This window comes from Vulpes lagopus, chromosome 13 (assembly GCF_018345385.1).
Source record: "Vulpes lagopus strain Blue_001 chromosome 13, ASM1834538v1, whole genome shotgun sequence".
NCBI lineage: Eukaryota > Metazoa > Chordata > Mammalia > Carnivora > Canidae > Vulpes > Vulpes lagopus.
Genome location: NC_054836.1, coordinates 46710241 through 46727940, shown reverse-complemented (window position 1 = coordinate 46727940; position 17700 = coordinate 46710241). Strand labels below are relative to the sequence as shown.

Here is a 17700-nt window from a genome sequence, read left to right as displayed (position 1 = left end):
GGAGCTTTAATGATTACTGAAGCCTGTGTATCACCCCCAGAGATTGTGGTTTCCTTGGTCTCTTGGTGTGGCCTCTATTTTCAAATGTTTTGAAGATCCCCAGGAGGGACTTTGCTTCAGGTAAAGGTAAAGTAGCAAGAACCAAGTATACTCTACTGCCTTGAATAATTAAGAAACACATGAAAAACACAAAACATCTCTTTTATGATATTGGACATTAGGCAACAGAAGACAATAATCCCCATGGGATGGGAATCAAATGAGGTGAGCCCTATGATGGTGCCACCATGTAGTCTGAGAGTGTATCTAAGCCTTGGCACAAGGATAGAGAATACGGGTAGAGTTTGGCAGATCTCCTGAGTTTAGCAATCAGAGCTGGGAGTCTGATAAGACTAAAACAGAATCCACAGGACAGACTACAGGATAGGAGAACTCTAGAGATCTTTAGGGGATCCCTCTTGACTGTTCAGCAGAAATCTGATTAGCATAAGCGTCTAAGGAAACTACCAGAACCTGGGGAGAGAAAACACCTGAAAACATTAGAGAAAACAGTGCCTAGTATTTAAACAGGAGTGGGAACAGTGCCTGTTCTGACATCTAACAGATGGACTGGAAAACCTTGTGATTTGCAGGGCATTTGATAGAAATCTCAGAAGGTTTTTGCTTCAGTAGTGAGGAGAAATTAATCCTAGACTAAACATTGTTCCAGTCTTCCCTCAGATATCTTGAAAGCAAGACCCAAAAGGATCAAGTTATTTCCAAGTAACTTAACTATATCCCAGAACAAAGCTCAAGAATATTTTAGGAATATAAAACCTTCCAGCACCCAAGATATAAAATTCACAGTCTGGCATCTAATAAAAAATTATCAGAAGTACAAAGAAGTAGGATAATATGACCAATAATGTGATACATTTATCAACTGAAAATAAAACTGATAACGAATATTACAATTACCAGGCAAGGACATTAAGTTATCATATTTATGTTATATATTCAGAAAATTAAACAGACACATGGAAGATGTCCAAAAGATTCAAATCAAAATTCTAAAGATGAAAACTACAATGTTTAAAATGAAAGATACACTGGAAGGGCTTAATAGCAGAGTAGACATTGCAGGTGAAAAGACTGCTTAACTTAAAGACACACAATAGAAACTATCCAAAATGAAACACAGAGAGCAAAGAGAAATTTTTAAAATGAAGAGTATCAGTGAGTTGTGGGAAAACTTTAAGCAGTCTAATATATATGTAATTGGAATCCCTGAAAAGTAGATGGGAAGTGTAGGAGGTGGGGTAAGAATTATATTTAAGTAATAATGGCCAAAATCTTTCTACATTTAATGACAACTGAAAACATACAACCCAAAGAGGCCCAAAAAAACACAAGCTCAAGAAGCTTGAAGAAATAATACCAAGGCACATCATAATCACATTGCTCAAAAGTATGAAGAAGAGAAAATATTGAAAGCAACCAAGAAATTCCCATAAAAGGAACAAAAGGATGACAGCAGATTTCCGGTCAGAAACAAGGTAAATGGGGGGGGGGGGGGAAAGAGAGTAAATGAAACAGTGAAGCACCATTTTTGAAGTACAGAAAGAAAGCATGTCTATCAACCCAGATAGACATTTTTTTTAAAAAAGTAAAATGACATTTTTCAGATATATGAAAGCTGAAAGAATTCACCTTCAGCAGGCTGTACTACAGATATGTTAAAGGGAGTCCTTCAGGTGGAAGGAAGATTAGATGTCGATCGGGATCTATACCAAGGAAAGAAGAGCAGTGGGAATGGTAATTCCAAGGATAAATAGATCAGATTTTTTTCATATTATTTACATCTTTTAAAACATAATTATTCAAACAAATTAAAAATAACAATGTAATGTAGGATTTATGTAAAAGTAAAATGTTTGACAAGGATGGCACAAAGGATGGCAGGGAGAAATGGGAATATATTCTTATAAGTCTTAGATTATACCTGAAGTCATATCATATCATTTGCCTAGTAGATTGTAGTAAGCTAAGAATATTTACTATAATACTAAATCAACCACTAAAATAACAAAAGTCAGTTATAGCTAATAAACCAACCAACAAAGGAGATAAAAATGAAGTAATAAACCTAAAAGAAGGCAAAAAAGGGAAAAAGGTAAAAATAGCAAATGAAAAGGTAAGAAGCAAACAGAAAATTCAACCTAGCCGTATTATTAGTCACTTTAAATAGAAATGCCCTAAAATCCCCAGTCAAAAAGGAGAGATTGTCAGTTTGGATTAAAAAGCACAATATAAACTGCCTTATAAGAAATGCACTAAATATAAAGCCAAGTTCAAAGTGAGGCCATGAAAAAAAATATACCATATTAACACTAGTCAAAAGAAAAACTGGGGTAACTACCTTAATATCACAGATTTCAGAGCAAAGAATTTGCCATGGATAAAGTAGATCATTTCATACTGAGAGAGGCATGCCACATTTTATTGCACATCACTTTATTGTCATTTGTGGATACTGTATTTTTAATTAATCAATTTTTAAAATGTTTATTTGAGAGAGAAAGCATGAATGGGGGGAACATCAGGGAGAGGGAGAAGCAGGCTCCCTGCTGAGCAGGGAGTCCCATGTGGGGCTCGATCCCAGGACCTCGGAATCATGATCTGAGCCAAAGGCAGATGCTCAACCACTGAGCCACCCAGGTGCCCCTTTAACAATGAAATATTTTTAAATTAAGGCATACACATTGTTTTCTTTAGATATAATACTATTTATTGTATACTTTTTAAAAAAAGATTTTATTTATTTGTTCATGAGAATACACAGAGAGGAGAGAGAGAGGGGGGCAGAGACACAGGCAGAGGGAGAAGCAGGCTCCATGCAGGGAGCCTGACTTGGGACTCAATCCTGGGTCTCAATCCTGGGTCTCCAGGACCACGCTCTGGGCTGTAGGCGGCGCTAAACCGCTGAGCCACCCAAGCTGCCCTATTTATTGTACACTTAATAGACTACAGTGTAGTGTGAACATAATTTATATGCACCAGGAACAAAAAAATGCATTTGACTTGCTTTATTGCAATATTTACATTATTGTGGAACTAAATCCACAGTATCTTTGATATATGCCTGTATAGGGTTTAATTCATCAGGAGAACATTCAATACTACATATTTATGCACCTAATAGACCTTCAAAGTACAGTACATGAAGCAAAACTGACAGAACTGTAAGGAGAAATAGTAAAAGAAACAATTAGGGCATCGGGCTGGCTCAGTGGTTGAATGTCTGCCTTCGGGTCAGGTCATGATCCTGGGGTCCTGGGATCGAGTCCTGAATTAGGCACCTTGCGTCTCCCTGTCTGTGTCTCTCCTCTCTCTCTGTTTCTCACGAATAAATAAATAAAACCTTTAAAAAAGAAAAGAAAAAGAAACAATTATAGTTGAAAATTTCACTGTCCCTCTCTCAAAATGATAGAACAAGTAGACAGAAAAATGAGTAAAGATCTAGAAGATTTGAGCAACTCTGTAAACCAACTTGACCCAATTGACATTTATAAAATGCTCTGTCCTACATCAGCAGAATATACTTTCTTTTCTTTGTGTGCACACAAAACATTTACTAAGATAGACCATACCCTGTGCCAAAAAACAGGTCTCAGTAAATTTAAAGGCATTCAAGTCATACAAAGTATGTTCTCTGACCACAGTGGAATTATATTAGAAAGCAGTAATAGGAGGATAACTGGAAAACTCCCAAACATTTTGAAAACTAAATAACATATGTCTAAATAACCCAAGGGTCATGGGAGATATCAAAAAGGAAATTAGAAAATATCTTGAACTGAATGAAAATGAAAAAAGAGCCCATAAAGACCTATAGGATGCTGCTAGGCTACATTCCCACTTTGTTTTTATTTTATTATTATTTTTTAAAGATTTATTTCTTTATTTGAGAGAGAACAAGAGTAAGCAGGAGGAGGGGGAGAGGGAGAGAAAGAATCTTAAGCAGACTCCACACTAAGTGTGGAATCCAACGCAGGACTCGATCCCTCGATCATGAGCTGAGCTGAAATCAAGAGTCGCTAAACGGACTGAGCCATCCAGGTGTCCCTACATTCTTATTTTAGAAATGAACAAAGATTTCAAATCAGTGACTTCATCTTCATCTCAAGAAACTAGGAAAGAAGAGCAAACTGAACTCAAAGTCAGTGAGAGGAAGGAATAATAAATATCAGAATAAAAATAAGTGGACTAGAAAACAGGAAGACAATAGAGAAAATCTGTAGGACCAAAAGCAAAGACGCTTAATAAGATTGACAGTCCTCTAGCCAAACTGATTAGGAGAAAAAAGGAAGAGGATAGAAATTACCAATTACCACTGCCAGGAATGAGGGGAGAGAAATGCCACTGCAGATTGTACAGATACTGAGAATAAGGCTAATAAAGTAATATGATGAACACTTCAGTTTATCATTTCAGCAATTTAGATGAAATGGACAAATCCCTTGAAGACACAAAATACCAAAACTTATAAAAGAAGAAACAGGCAACCTGATAGTTTTGAATTTGTAACTAAAGACCTTTTTTTTTTTTCACTAAAGACCTTTCTGCAAAGAAAACAAGAGATGTAAAAGCATATGTCCATTAAAAAAAAAGTATACATGAATATGGGTAGCAGCTTCCTGTGTAACAGAAACTAGGCAAATGTTGATCAACACGTGAATAGGTAAATGACAGTATATCCTATAGTTCGCACAACAGAATGCTACAACTATTGATATATATTCAACATGATAGAGCTCAAGGTAATTATGTGGAGTAGAAAGAAGCCAGATTAAAAAAGAAAACATAAAAAAAAAAGAAAACCTAAGATATGATTTCACTTTTATACAGTTTAAGAAAATGCAAACTAATCTGTAGGAACAGAAATCATTTTAGTGGTTTCCTTGTTAAAACTTGTTGAGATGGAGGCCAGGAAGCACGAGGTAACTTTGGTCAGCGTTAGGTGTGTTATCTTCCCTGTGGGGGTGTCACTGGTCACAGAAGCTCAAACTGTACACTTCAAATATGTACCACTTATTGTATATTAATTATAACTCAATTTAGCTTTTCTTTTTTAAGAGCCGCGGGTGACTCATGTGGATTTGGGACATCTGTGAGAGTCAAGACAAAGTGGGAAATCATTATTCCAGCTCCTCAAGTCCCTGGTTCCATCATACAGAGATGACCTATTCTAGGCAGTTTTCTGTTCTGAAACTGGAACATTCCAGAAATATTATGCATATACAAACATACATATTCCTTGTTTTAAATTCACAAATGGAAGCATACTATTTGTGTATGTGTCTTCTGTACTTAACTTTTTTTCACTTCTTAAAGTTCATTCCATATCAAATATGGAATGGTTTCACTTTTTAAGACAGCTGTATGTTAATCTTTTAGATAAAGATCCCAATCCTTTTGCCTACATGAAGTTGGTACTGTATGCTTATTTTAAAACGTTTTGGGAACAGAGAGAGATGTAGCTTGAATAGTTGCCACAATTAATTTTTCTTCTAGGCTTACCCTTAACTCCTCATTTGCAAGCTGCATAATATGACAAAATGTTTTCATTTCTGTGAGTATACGAGTTTTCTAGAATGCCAAATTCACTATGTTAGTATTTTTTGGGCAGTAAAGTTTGTATATTTATGTGAAATGTTGACAATTACATTTTGAAAAGTTATGATGACATTTTGTTTGCTCTCCTTGTCCCCTCAATGTGAAATTTGGTGTTTGATTTGTTCTTCATTCAACACAGGTTTTCTATAATTTTCAGTCTTAAAGCAACAGGAATCTCAAAGTGTACATTATCCAAACTACTCCTATTGTCATATGCTCTGAGCACTTGCTAGGTTTACTAGTGACCATGGAGTCTTTTTATGACTAACGATATTCTGAACTTCTGGCCAACATTTCATCTGATGTTGAGTAAGTGTCGTTTGTATCAGTCAAGTATTTGTTTTATGTTCGTTAGCCGATGAAGTCAGAAGAATCATTGTAGCTTCTCAGGACATTCATTCAGTCATTTTTTCAAATCATTAAACTCTACATTCTATAGTCTGCTCCATAGCTCCTTGTTCACCACTTTGTCCTCCACGTTGCAGGGTTTCCAGGGATTGTCCCTATCCTATCCAGTTATGTTTGCCTGTATTTGCATGCCTGAGGTCACGTTTCCAAGGAGTCTACGGTGGCAGAAATGTATATGTTTTGAAAGTCGTCTTTTCCTGAAGTGTGGGGCTCTTCGGGCTGAGAAAATGGTTTTACTGACTAGTAATTTATCTTTCAGGCCCATCTGCATCTCCAAGTACATTTTAGTTAATTTAGAATGTGTCATTCTCTGACCTAGGGAAAGTGTGGAGAGCCTGATCCAGAAGCATTCCTATGCCCGCTCACCCATCCGTACCTATGGAGGAGAAGAGGATGTGCTGGGGGAGGAGGTTCAGACAACACAGAATCGAGGTAAGACAGCTTCTGGGCTATATGAAGTGCTGGGAGCAAGAGCACCCTGAGCAAGAAAGAGGAAGGTAGGTGATGAAACTTCTAGTCCTCAGGGTGCAGTCTGCCCCAGAAGTATTTTAGGAGTCTCTTGAGGAAGGGACAGCCCCTGCGGCTGATTTTCATACAGCTCTTTTTTTATTAATTTAATTTAATTTAATTTAATAATTCTTTAAAAGATTTTATTTATTTATTCATGAGAGATACACACACAGAGAGAGAGAGAGAGAGAGGCAGTGACATAGGCAGAGGAAGAAGCAGGCTCCATGCAGGGAGCCCAATGTGGGACTTGATCCCAGGACTCCAGGATCATGCCCTGGGTGGAAGGCAGATGCTTAAACGCTGAGCCACCTAGGCATCCCTATTATTTTATTTTTTTAATTTTTTTGCCTCTGGGTCTTAAGTGATTATTCTGCGTGATGGTTTTCTGTGAATGGTTTTCTAGTGAAAGGACATCAAGCCTCTGAGTCAGGGCTCAGGAGTTACTTCTCCATGATCTACCACCAAAAAGCTGTTGGACTTTGGGGGCAGTCCTTTAAGTCTTTCTGAACCTCAATTTTATAATCTGAAATCAGGGACTGTACTTATCCCCTTATAAGATAGTTCAGGAATATCTTAGTAGGATCAATGACTAAAATGGAAAACACTTTTAAAAAGAAGACTTTTTCCAGTGAAGGGTATTATATATAGGCAGGGGCCCCAGTGGTGACAGTAGGGGAGAACTGAAAAGTTCCTCTGTCCCAGAGGCTCACATAGGAGCCCTCTGTACCTGGGAGTCCAGAGGGTGCCTAACCCTGGGCACAGGGATGTTCATGTGGGGAGAGGGCCCTCTGTCATATTTTTATATCCTTTGTATAGAATAGCATAGCCTGTCAAATTATAGGACATTTCTTATAACTAAGTCCAAATGAGCTACTAGTAATTAATTATACAGTTGGAAAATTCAGTGTCAACTTCCGTTTAAACTCGTGGATGTGTACGAAAAGCTTATTACCCTTGCAACTTGTCAAAAATTTAATAAAAGAATTATGGAAGCTAGAAAAAAAAACACTCTTGTGGGTTTCCACAGTGTCCTTAGAAACCAGGTAACTTTGTTGAGGCTCATATGTCCAGCCTTCCTTGCAGGGATGTTGTAGAGGATACTAGCTATTTGGAGTTCCTTTAGTGGGAATCCAGTTTTTTCTTTTTTTTTTTAAGGCAAATTTATAAACTATTGATGAAGCATAAAAAAAGAAAATGCACGAAAAGTAAATGATTCAATATTAATGCAGACCACATATTCTTAATAGTGATGTTAAATTTAATTTAAGCTATAAGGAATATAAATATTGTTAGAATAATTGAAAATAGGTTCCTGTTTTAGATGGTAAAATGTTGCAAAAATTTAGAGCAACCTTACCTACATATTTAAAATTACATTCTCCCAAAGCAACTTTATAAAAATAATTTACAACTTCTCTTTTTTCAATTTGCAGAACTAGGACACAATATTGATGATTTTATAATCAGTGAGAGTAAACTCTAAAACTGGAATCACCTATGAATCCATAAATTTTTGCCTGGAACCATGATTCCCTCAACTTTCTCTTTTTTAAATTTATTTTTATTTTTTATATGTATATTTTTTATTGGAGTTTGATTTGCCAACATATAGTATAAAACCCAGTGTTCATCCCATCAGTGCCCCCTTCAGTGCCCATCACCCAGTCACTCCATCCCCTCACACACCTCCTCTTCCACTACCCCTTGTTCGTTTCCCAGAGTTAAGAGTCTCTCATGTTTCATCACCCTCTCTGATTTTTCCCACTCATTTTCTCTCCTTTCCCCTATAATCCCTTTTGCTATTTTTTATAGGGAATCCAGTTATTACTCTCAGTCAGGGTACTAGTGTTTTGGCCATTCTCTGGGGGTATGTAGGCCATCGAATGAGCTAAGTCTTTTTCTATTTAGTAAATTCTCTCTTCCATATATGGTACAAATGATATCTGGAAAGGTTGACATGCTATCTTTTTAAATTGTCAATCTATTATATATTTTAAAAAATAAATCAGTCCTTACAGATAATGTAATTCTTGATTTGCACACTGAAGTAGTTTCTAGTCTAATGAGTTGTTTTTCCTTTCAGGGTCAGCCTTTACAACGTCTGATAATTTGTCTCTCAGCTCCTGGGTATCATCTTCATCCAGTTTTCCTGGCTTTCAGCACCCCCAGTCCCTGACTGCTCTTGGCACCAGCACAGCATCCATAGCAACACCCATTCCTCACCCTATCCAGGGTTCATTGCCACCATATAGCCGACTTGGGATGCCTCTGACACCATCGGCCATTGCCAGCTCCATGCAGGGTAGTGGCCCGACGTTCCCCTCATTCCACATGCCCCGGTACCATCACTACTTCCAGCAGGGTCCCTATGCTGCTATCCAAGGACTGCGCCATTCCTCTGCTGTGATGACACCATTTGTATGACTTCTAAACCTAGGAAAATCCAGATCCAGAATGTGCAAATGGGTATGGAAATATGGGACAGGGTTGGGTGGGTGGGATGTGGGGTGTTGGAGCAGGAGCTCTCCAGGAGACATGGGACCTATTAAAGAGGAGAGCTGGACTCACAATAGAACCTACCGCTGAGGGAGTACACCACAGACCAGGAGTCATGTCTAGTTTGGGGACAGCTCTTGGGTTCGAGAGAGAATCAGTATAAAGTTCTTAGCCAGCCTAAGTCCTGCAACCAATAGGATACTAACTTGTCCAGGAAATTGAATAACACAAAGCAGATGAATTTTAAGGTGCATTATACCTAGCGGTTAAAAATGCAGTGTCAGTGCAGTAATGTATAAAATCAACATGTAGAGGTTTTCTTTCTGCTTTCCACAGGTTAAAAGAATCTTCAAAGAGGCAATATATATAACATACCAACTGTAATGCATAATGACTAACTTAAGTCCATTTCTCTCTGTAGAAAATGAGAGCCAATAGAGAAATATTTGTAGTGCTGTAGCTTAAGCATGTTTAGTTTTTCCTTTGTATTAGTTTGCTGAGGAAGGGGCTGAGATGATGCTAAAGCATCCTATTTTGTGGATGAATAGGCGGTAATGACTTTCCAAAGTTCTTTTTGTAATACTGAAGGGCCAGTACCTGACAAGCTCTGTTTCCCAGTCTTGTCTTCTTTCTTCTAATTTTCTTTTTCACAATTACTTGCCATTTATGTAGGAAAAACTTTCTAGATACAGTTTTGAAGCCAGAGGCTCTGTGTGTTACGTGGTGAAACAGAGGTTTTATTTTTTTGGGCTGCATTCTAAGTGCACTATGACTGACTTGCTGAGGAACACTTCTCAAGCTTCTCGGTGACGACACAGGGGACTTTCTCTCAGTCTGCAATAACAAGACAGCTGCCCTGTTCTGAAAGGAATTTCTCTGCCAGGGATACCAAAGACCCTTTCATTTTTACTTCAGCTTTGGGAGACCTTTTGGATGGTAAAATGCCCTGGGCCAAATTCTCATTTTTGATAAATCTGCTTTGTTATTAGATTAGCTGTTACCTCTCACTGATTGACAAGGATTCGTGAATGACATTCTGAATGCCCACATAGCCACCATTTAATATATGCTCACAAGGAGTTATGTGTTCTTCTTTTACTGTTCCATTCGGTGACTCCTTTACTATTTTTCTAGTCCATTATCTAAAATCCTGTGTCAACTCAGTGACCCCTGACTGAAACACTGGCAGTGCTTGCTTTATTGTAAATCAGTCTAAAGCATTTATCCTCTTTATTTTGTGTCCTTAATGTCTTCTTAAGCCTTCCTTTAGTGTCTAGTAATTAATGATATTTTAGTGATATATAATCTCTATATTTGGGGGGGGGGCAACATATATCTAAGCATTGACAGTCAGGGTAGTATGTTTGACATTTTGCAACAGTTTGTGTCCCTAACAACAGAAATTTAGTAAAGTTTGTAGTCCTTCAACATTAAAATATAATATGTTCTAGCTATAAGATATAACCTGTCATCTTTACAAAGTTCCCCAAAACTCTATGTTAGCCTAATTTAAATGTTGTATCTACTTTGTCCTGACTGCAAAAGTATTGAATCTGTTAAAAGAAATGGGAGATGTCACTGCTGAGAGTAGAGGTGGGAGTAAATGCAATATACTTTTCACATCAAACTGCATGGGATTTTATTTGGTTGTTCTGTTAGGCTTTTCCATATCAAACGCCTTTCTGGGGCATTTCTAGTCTATGAGACGAGGCATAATGGCATAGCCTGTCTGTGTGATGCCATTGTTGTTGGACTTTGCAATTTTTTTCTCCACTGTGTCCCATAGTTTTCTTATGGAGAAGCATCAGCTGTGCTAACCAAGCATCTTGAAGTCCTATGGCAGACACTGTAGGCCAATTTCTAACTTCTTGCACGTTATGCTATAGTATCCACAGGTAGTTTGTTTTCAAACACAGCATAAATGTGTTTCTTTAAAAGAGTTTAAATATCCATCCTAGAGCTTAGGATAGGGATTTGTTACTTAATAGCCTGTTGCCAGTGCTCCTCGTAATACGCAATACTGCTGCTTACAGCAGGAATAACAAAACTAGATGCTATTTAACATGATGTTACTCAATATTCTGGTAAATTACTGGTCTACTAAAGTGAATCTGTATCTGAATTTTCTTCTCAATGAGAATGAAAGGATCATTTTAATATTATTCAGACACTTTTCCCAACTGACATGTCTTAAAGTAGGTTTGTATGTTTTTGGTTAAATATGGTTTTACACCAGTATTTCCTGACTTCAAAACTTGATTTTGTAATTCAGCAATGTAAGACTAAAAATAAGTAGAGTGTTTAGAGGAAAACAAAGACTAAGATACCAAAGCATGCTCTTCGGGAAGAACACCTGAAATTCTAAATTAGATATATTTTTGAAGTACTTGGCATTATTTGAACCAGAAGTAAGAAGCACAAGGTACATGGAGCTTAACCTGATCAAAGTTCACCCTAGCCATGAGAACCAAGGCTAGAAATTTACTCTAATCCGAGTCTTTCTAAGCTATTCTGGTTCTTGATTCTTACTTAATAATCTCTTTGAGTATTTAAGATTCTAAAGTCAAAAGCCTGTCCTACCAAAAGCAATTGCAAAAACTAGATAGTTGGTGGGAAAGCCAATTGAATGATTAAAGAGCATGAGTGACAGTATATTTGGAAGAAATTCAGGGTTCCCCCCATCAAAGTATATTACAGTATCAGAAAATATGGCTAACATGCAGTGCTGCTAAAAAGAGGCTGTTCCAGAGCTGGTTTACCTAACCTGAAGGGATTAATTCATATCTTAGTAGGTTCTGCATGCCTGATTTGTTTTTAAAACATTTATCAATAATGCTGAATAAGGTCAGTTATTTCTTTTACTTACTAACTCTTCCCCCTCCTTTGTCCACTCTTAGCAGTATATAGGTAAAGTATATCCATCTTGTGTCGACATTTTATCACAAATTATTAGGTTGCAAGTTCTACATTAATGAATTTAGGTTGTACTGCTGGCCCTTTTGAATTTTTGTTATTCCTAGTAGAGGGGCACAGGATGGGAGGTATTAAAAGATAATAAGAAAAAAAACCCCTGTGTGGGGCTGTACTATAGTAGTTACATGAACTTGTGGGGTGTTCCAAGATCTCCCCTCCCTCACTCTCATTCATATCTGCCTTTGCACTTCTCCAGCCACAATATCCCTAGACTCCTGTGCAAAAAAAGAAAGAGGACACTCTCCAAAAGCCCAAGAAAAAAGTATTTTTAGAAGAAGAGGATCCCCATTCCCATACTTCCTATGAATTTTTCAGATAGATGTTAGTATATTTAACCATTTCTAAATTTCATGCTAGTTTTTCAGGCTGTCTTGATAATATTTAGCTGAATTATATCGAAAAAATGAGCTTCAAATAAAATGCATAGAATGACTTTGTCACCCCACTAAGTATGCAGTCAAGCTTACCCATGACTCAGCAACTAAAGTTCAAAAAAATCCAGTTATGTAATGTGCAGAGTCACATACTGCAAGAAAAACAATATTTTTACTCAGTTTTACATTGACAAAATAAGGATGCTGTTTTCATTATTAAACATGTATGGAATTGGTAACTGTTACAAACAAAACTATATTATACCCTAATCTAGAGTAGAAGGAAATAAAGCACTGGACAGAAAAGATTATCAGGTGGCTCCTTTAGACAGCTTGGTAGAGGATGGATTTTACATGTTTTTATATTATTTCAGAATGCAAGGACATAATAAGCAATGGGAAGATTACAAATTCTTAAACCTTTAGAAAATATAAAATAATTTCTTCACTGATATTCCATGCCAGTTATAAAATATTCTAATATTTATCTTTTTTTTAGCATGCTTAAATATGCAAAGGTTCATTTATAAATATTTGATAGGCAGATAATCCATAAGTATTTTCTGGCCCTTCTTATTCTCTCCCTCAATTCCAATCCCCTCCCCTGATAATAATACAATTAAAAGATTGGTAAAATAATACATCTGGACAAAAAATACAATATGTTGTATTTTACTTCTGATACATTAAAATATGTATTTAGTTTTTTTTCCTTATTTTCAGAAACCTAAAAGAACGTCTTTTATTTCCAAAAGGATAAAATTGGATATAGCCTCTTTAGTAGACTCTATCACAGTTCTATTGTTTGCTGTGTTCATTTGCTTAATGAATTGCGTGAGAACAGTCACTGTAATGAAGTGTGTGTGTTGGGGGTGGGGGGAAGGGCATGGGAAATGTTTTATGAAAAAAGAAGTTATAAGCCTAATACTATGAAGTAACATCTAATGAAGTTCTTTTTAAGTGCAATATATTTATTTCTGCTAGAAATGTATTATCGACATTATGTAATATTTGAAGCATTACATGTTATTTGTAAACAGCTTAAAATTATATAATACCCAAAATTGTACAGAAGTACAAATGTGTGGATATTAATTTCTTTCATTAAAAATGGTGTGTTTTGATATATATGCACACATTTACACCTTTCATTATCTTACACACTTGCTTTGTGAATTTTGGTACCTGTTTGTTCACCTGGAAAAAAAGGATTAGGTAAGATTAGGGGTCATAGCTGGGCACCCCAACACCCCTAGACACTGCTAACGGGATTACTGTACAGAGTCTGGTTTTGTCTTTAATTGTATTTGGAAGCCTCTAGAGAAGACATTGCTCTCAAGTCCCCACTAGTTCCCATTTTCCTACACCTGTCCCTTTCACTCATTTACTCCACCCGATGAACTCTTAGAATCATGGGACTTTTCACCTCTCTGCACAGAATGATACTGAAGACTCCATAAAACTTAAAGAACTACCTCTCTTTCCAGCCCTGAACTCTTGGATGTACTGTAATGATATTACACGAGGCAGGCTAATACAAAATAAGATTAGCCAAATTCAGTCTTAATCCTTCCACATGACAGTCCTTCAGAATATATGACGTTATCATACCTTCTGTTTTCAGAAGTTTGCTCCATTATCCTTCATTTTTTGTGCATGCCAAACACCAACCTTTTAAAAACCTTTTATTTGGAATAGTCCCAAGCTTACAGAAAACTTGCAAGGATAGTATAAAAAAACACTGTATCCTCTTTACCAAGGTTCATCTATTGTTAACTTTGTGCCGCATTTGATTTATCTTTTGCATTCACACTGAGGTAATGCATGCACCACTCCCCTACACACATAATATATACAAATTGTGTTCTTCCATTTGAGAGTAAGTTTTACATACCATGCCCCACTATCCCGAAGTCATTCAAAGAGTACTTCCTAAAACCTAGATGACTCCATTAAATAGCCACAGGAGAGTTAGTAACTTGGGAAATGTAACAGTGGTGAAATACTGTGATCCACCCTGTGTATTCCAGTTTTGTCAAATGACCTAGTGAAGTCCTTTGTAGCATATTTCCTCCTTCAGTACAGACCCAGTTCAGGATCACATCTTGCCTGCAGTCATCATACTGCTTCAGCCCTTTAAGCAGGTATAGTTCCTCAGCCGTACTGTGACTTTCATGGCTAAAGAGTTCCTGTTTTTCAATGTTATAATTTAGTACTATTCTTAGTTATCCTAATGTTCAAATCACCCCATATTTGGTCATCCGGAGCCCCTTAAGGTGGCTCCTCTATCCTTTTGACATGCTCTAATTGTTTTTTGTTGTTTTGCACTTCAGTTTCTGGCATAACATGTTTTAGGCTCACCTTGTACCTTTTCTGGAACCAGCCATTTCTCCAAGGAGTCTGGATTCTTTTTAGTTGGGGAACTATATTAGAAACCAAAATTTGGGTGCCAGATGTGCTCACTGGGGTATGTTTGTCCAGGCCCTCTCAGCCAACAGAATTGGGAATATATATGCAATGTATATAAGCAGTTGTTGGCAGTTGTTCCTTGCCACCCCACCCGGCTAAGGGAATATAGTCAAATCACAGGTTTTGCAGTTACTTAGATCAGTTTCTTTTTTATCCTCCTGCATGGTTATGTTGCTCATTCACAATACAACTGAGTTCGCTTGTTCAGTTGCTTACAGGCTTTTCTGTTTTTGCTTTTAATAATAAACTTATGTATTTATTTAAGCTCTATACCCAACATAGGGCTTGAACTCATGACCCCAAGATCAAGTCACATTCTCTACCAACCAAGCCAGCCAGTTGTTTACAACTTAAAGGATTTTTTTCTTTCTCAGTCGTAACTGATTTTTTTTTTTTTTTAAACATATAACAAGAGAGCCTGGGTGGCTCAACAGTTGAGCATCTGCCTTTGGCCCAGGGCGTGATCCCGGAGTCTCAGGGCTGAGTCCCACATCGGGCTTCCTGCATGGAGCCTGCTTCTCCCTCTGCCTGTGTCTCTGCCTCTCTCTCATTCTCTCTCTCTCTCTCTCTGTGTCTCATGAATAAATAAAATCATTTAAAAAAACACACATAGAACAGTAACATGCTTCCAACAAAAAACTCATAGAACTAATAAAGTATATCAAGGTTGTGGGATGCAAGATTAAATAAGTAAATTGCTTTCCCATATATCAGCAATGAACAACTGAAATTTGAAATTAAAAATATAACACCATTTATATCAGCACTCAAAACGGGAAAAGAAAATACTGAGGTCTAAACATAAAATATTTATGTATTTATATGAGGTATATAAGGTATAAGATCTATATGAGAAAAACTACAAAACTCTGATGAAACAATTCAAAGAAGATCTAAATAAATCTAAATAAATAGATACTCCATGTTTGTAGATAGGTAGACTCAATATTGTCAAGATGTGAGTTCTTTTCCACTTGATCTATAGATTCAATATAGTTCCAATCAAAATCCCAGCAAGTTTGCTGGCTATCAACTAACTGAATCTAGAGTTTATATGGAAAGGCAAGAGACCTAGAGTAGCCAACAAAATACTGAAGAACAAAGTTGGAGGCTAACAGTACCTGACTTTAAAACTTATTATAGAGCTAAAGTAATAAAGACAGTTGGGTATTGGTGAAATAATAGACAAGTAGATTAACAAACAATAGAGTCCAGAAAATAAACTTTGTACCTTGGCATTGAGAAAATGGTACACCATTTTGGAAAACAGCCTGGCAGTTCATCAACAGGTTAAACATAGAGTTACCATTCAGCCCAGGAATTCCATTCCTGGGTATACACCGAGGAGAAATGAAAACATCTGTCCACACAAAAACTTGTGTGTGAATATTCATGGCAGCAGTGGAAACAACCCGAAAGTTCATCAACTGGTGAATGTATAAAATTTGGCTTATTTATATAATGGAATATTTAGCTACAGAAAGAAATGAAGTACTGATAAATATTATGACATAGATGAGCCTTGAAAACATGGTAAAAGAAGCCAGACACAAAGAACCACATATTGTATGATTCCATTTTTGTGAAATATCTAGCATGGGTATATTCATAGAGATAGAAGGCAGATTAGTGGTTACCAAGCGGCTAGAAGGAAAGAGGAATGAGAATTATTGCCGATGGAGAAGGGAGTCTCTTTTAGGAGTAGTGGAAACATGGAACTATTAGTGATGGTTGCACAGCCTTGTGAATACACTAAAGTGACTGAGTTCTATACTTTAAAAGAATGTCTTCTATGATATGTGAATTATAGCTGTTATTTATTTTCTAAGATTATTTATTTATTTATTCATGAGATACACACACAGAGAGAGGGGCAGAGACACAGGCAGAGGGAGAAGCAGGCTCCCTGCAGAAAGCCTGGTGCAGGACTCGATTCCAGGACCATGGGAGCATGACCTGAGCAAAGGCAGACTCTCAACCACTAAGCCATCCAGGTGTCCCCTATAGCTGTTATTTTAAAACACTAAAAGCTATGCTGCACATCTTTTATTTCTATTTGTAGTTCCCAACTTGTTAACTTTGAGGACTTTCAGGGGAATAAATCTTACACACTTGTGAGTTAAGAGTGGGCATTCTAGAATCTTCTCCTTGCCTCATTTATTTTTTTTATCTGTAAAATGAAGATAAATACTACCTATTTGATAGCATTCTATGGCCTTAGGCCCTCTGTTTATGTTAATTTACTTTTACACCCCCCCCTTTTCTTTTCTAGAAAGAACTATAGCTAGTTCTTTGGACTCCCTTAGGGCGGGGGGCAGAAGATGATATAAATAATTCCCTCTCCACAGAGAGCCTTGATAAGGTATTAATTACTTTTAGAGAACATTTGCTACATCTACGCACTTTATATATATTGTTTTATTTAATCTATGCAATAGCTCTCCAAGGTATTTCCATTTGAGGTATGAAAAACCTAAGGTGTAGAGAAATTAAGTGCTCTGGAACCTAGACTGGTGAGATAGCCAGGATTCAAATCCTGTCTGTACTCATAACTGAGACTGTGCTAGCCCCTCAAACAAATATGTCTAAATTTTAAGAAAATTTTTGAAAGCCTCCATTGCCTTTTACTGAACCCATGGAAACAACCTGATCAAGAAATATAAAAGCTGCATATCCCAACAAATTTTCTGTTTGTGGATTATATAATTGTCACTGGTGTCTCAAGAAGCTGTTTAGATTGTGGCAAAGAGCAGGAGGGAATTTATCTTTTGGGGATAGGCCGATATCTATGTGAAAGCAGGACTCTAAAAGCAAG

The 17700-nt window shown here is 36.9% G+C and overlaps 1 protein-coding gene across 1 annotated transcript in view; it reads left to right on the top strand.

The window, feature by feature from the left end:
* Window positions 1–12528, top strand: part of TBX20 (T-box transcription factor 20) — a 53910-nt gene extending 41382 nt beyond the window's left edge. The window contains exons 7-8 of the mRNA XM_041728180.1: window positions 6383–6495; window positions 8657–12528. Of these exons, the coding sequence (XP_041584114.1) occupies window positions 6383–6495; window positions 8657–8997 (454 nt within the window). The 3' untranslated portion in view covers window positions 8998–12528. The remainder of the gene's footprint in view (window positions 1–6382; window positions 6496–8656) is intronic.
* Window positions 12529–17700: the final 5172 nt, after the last annotated feature.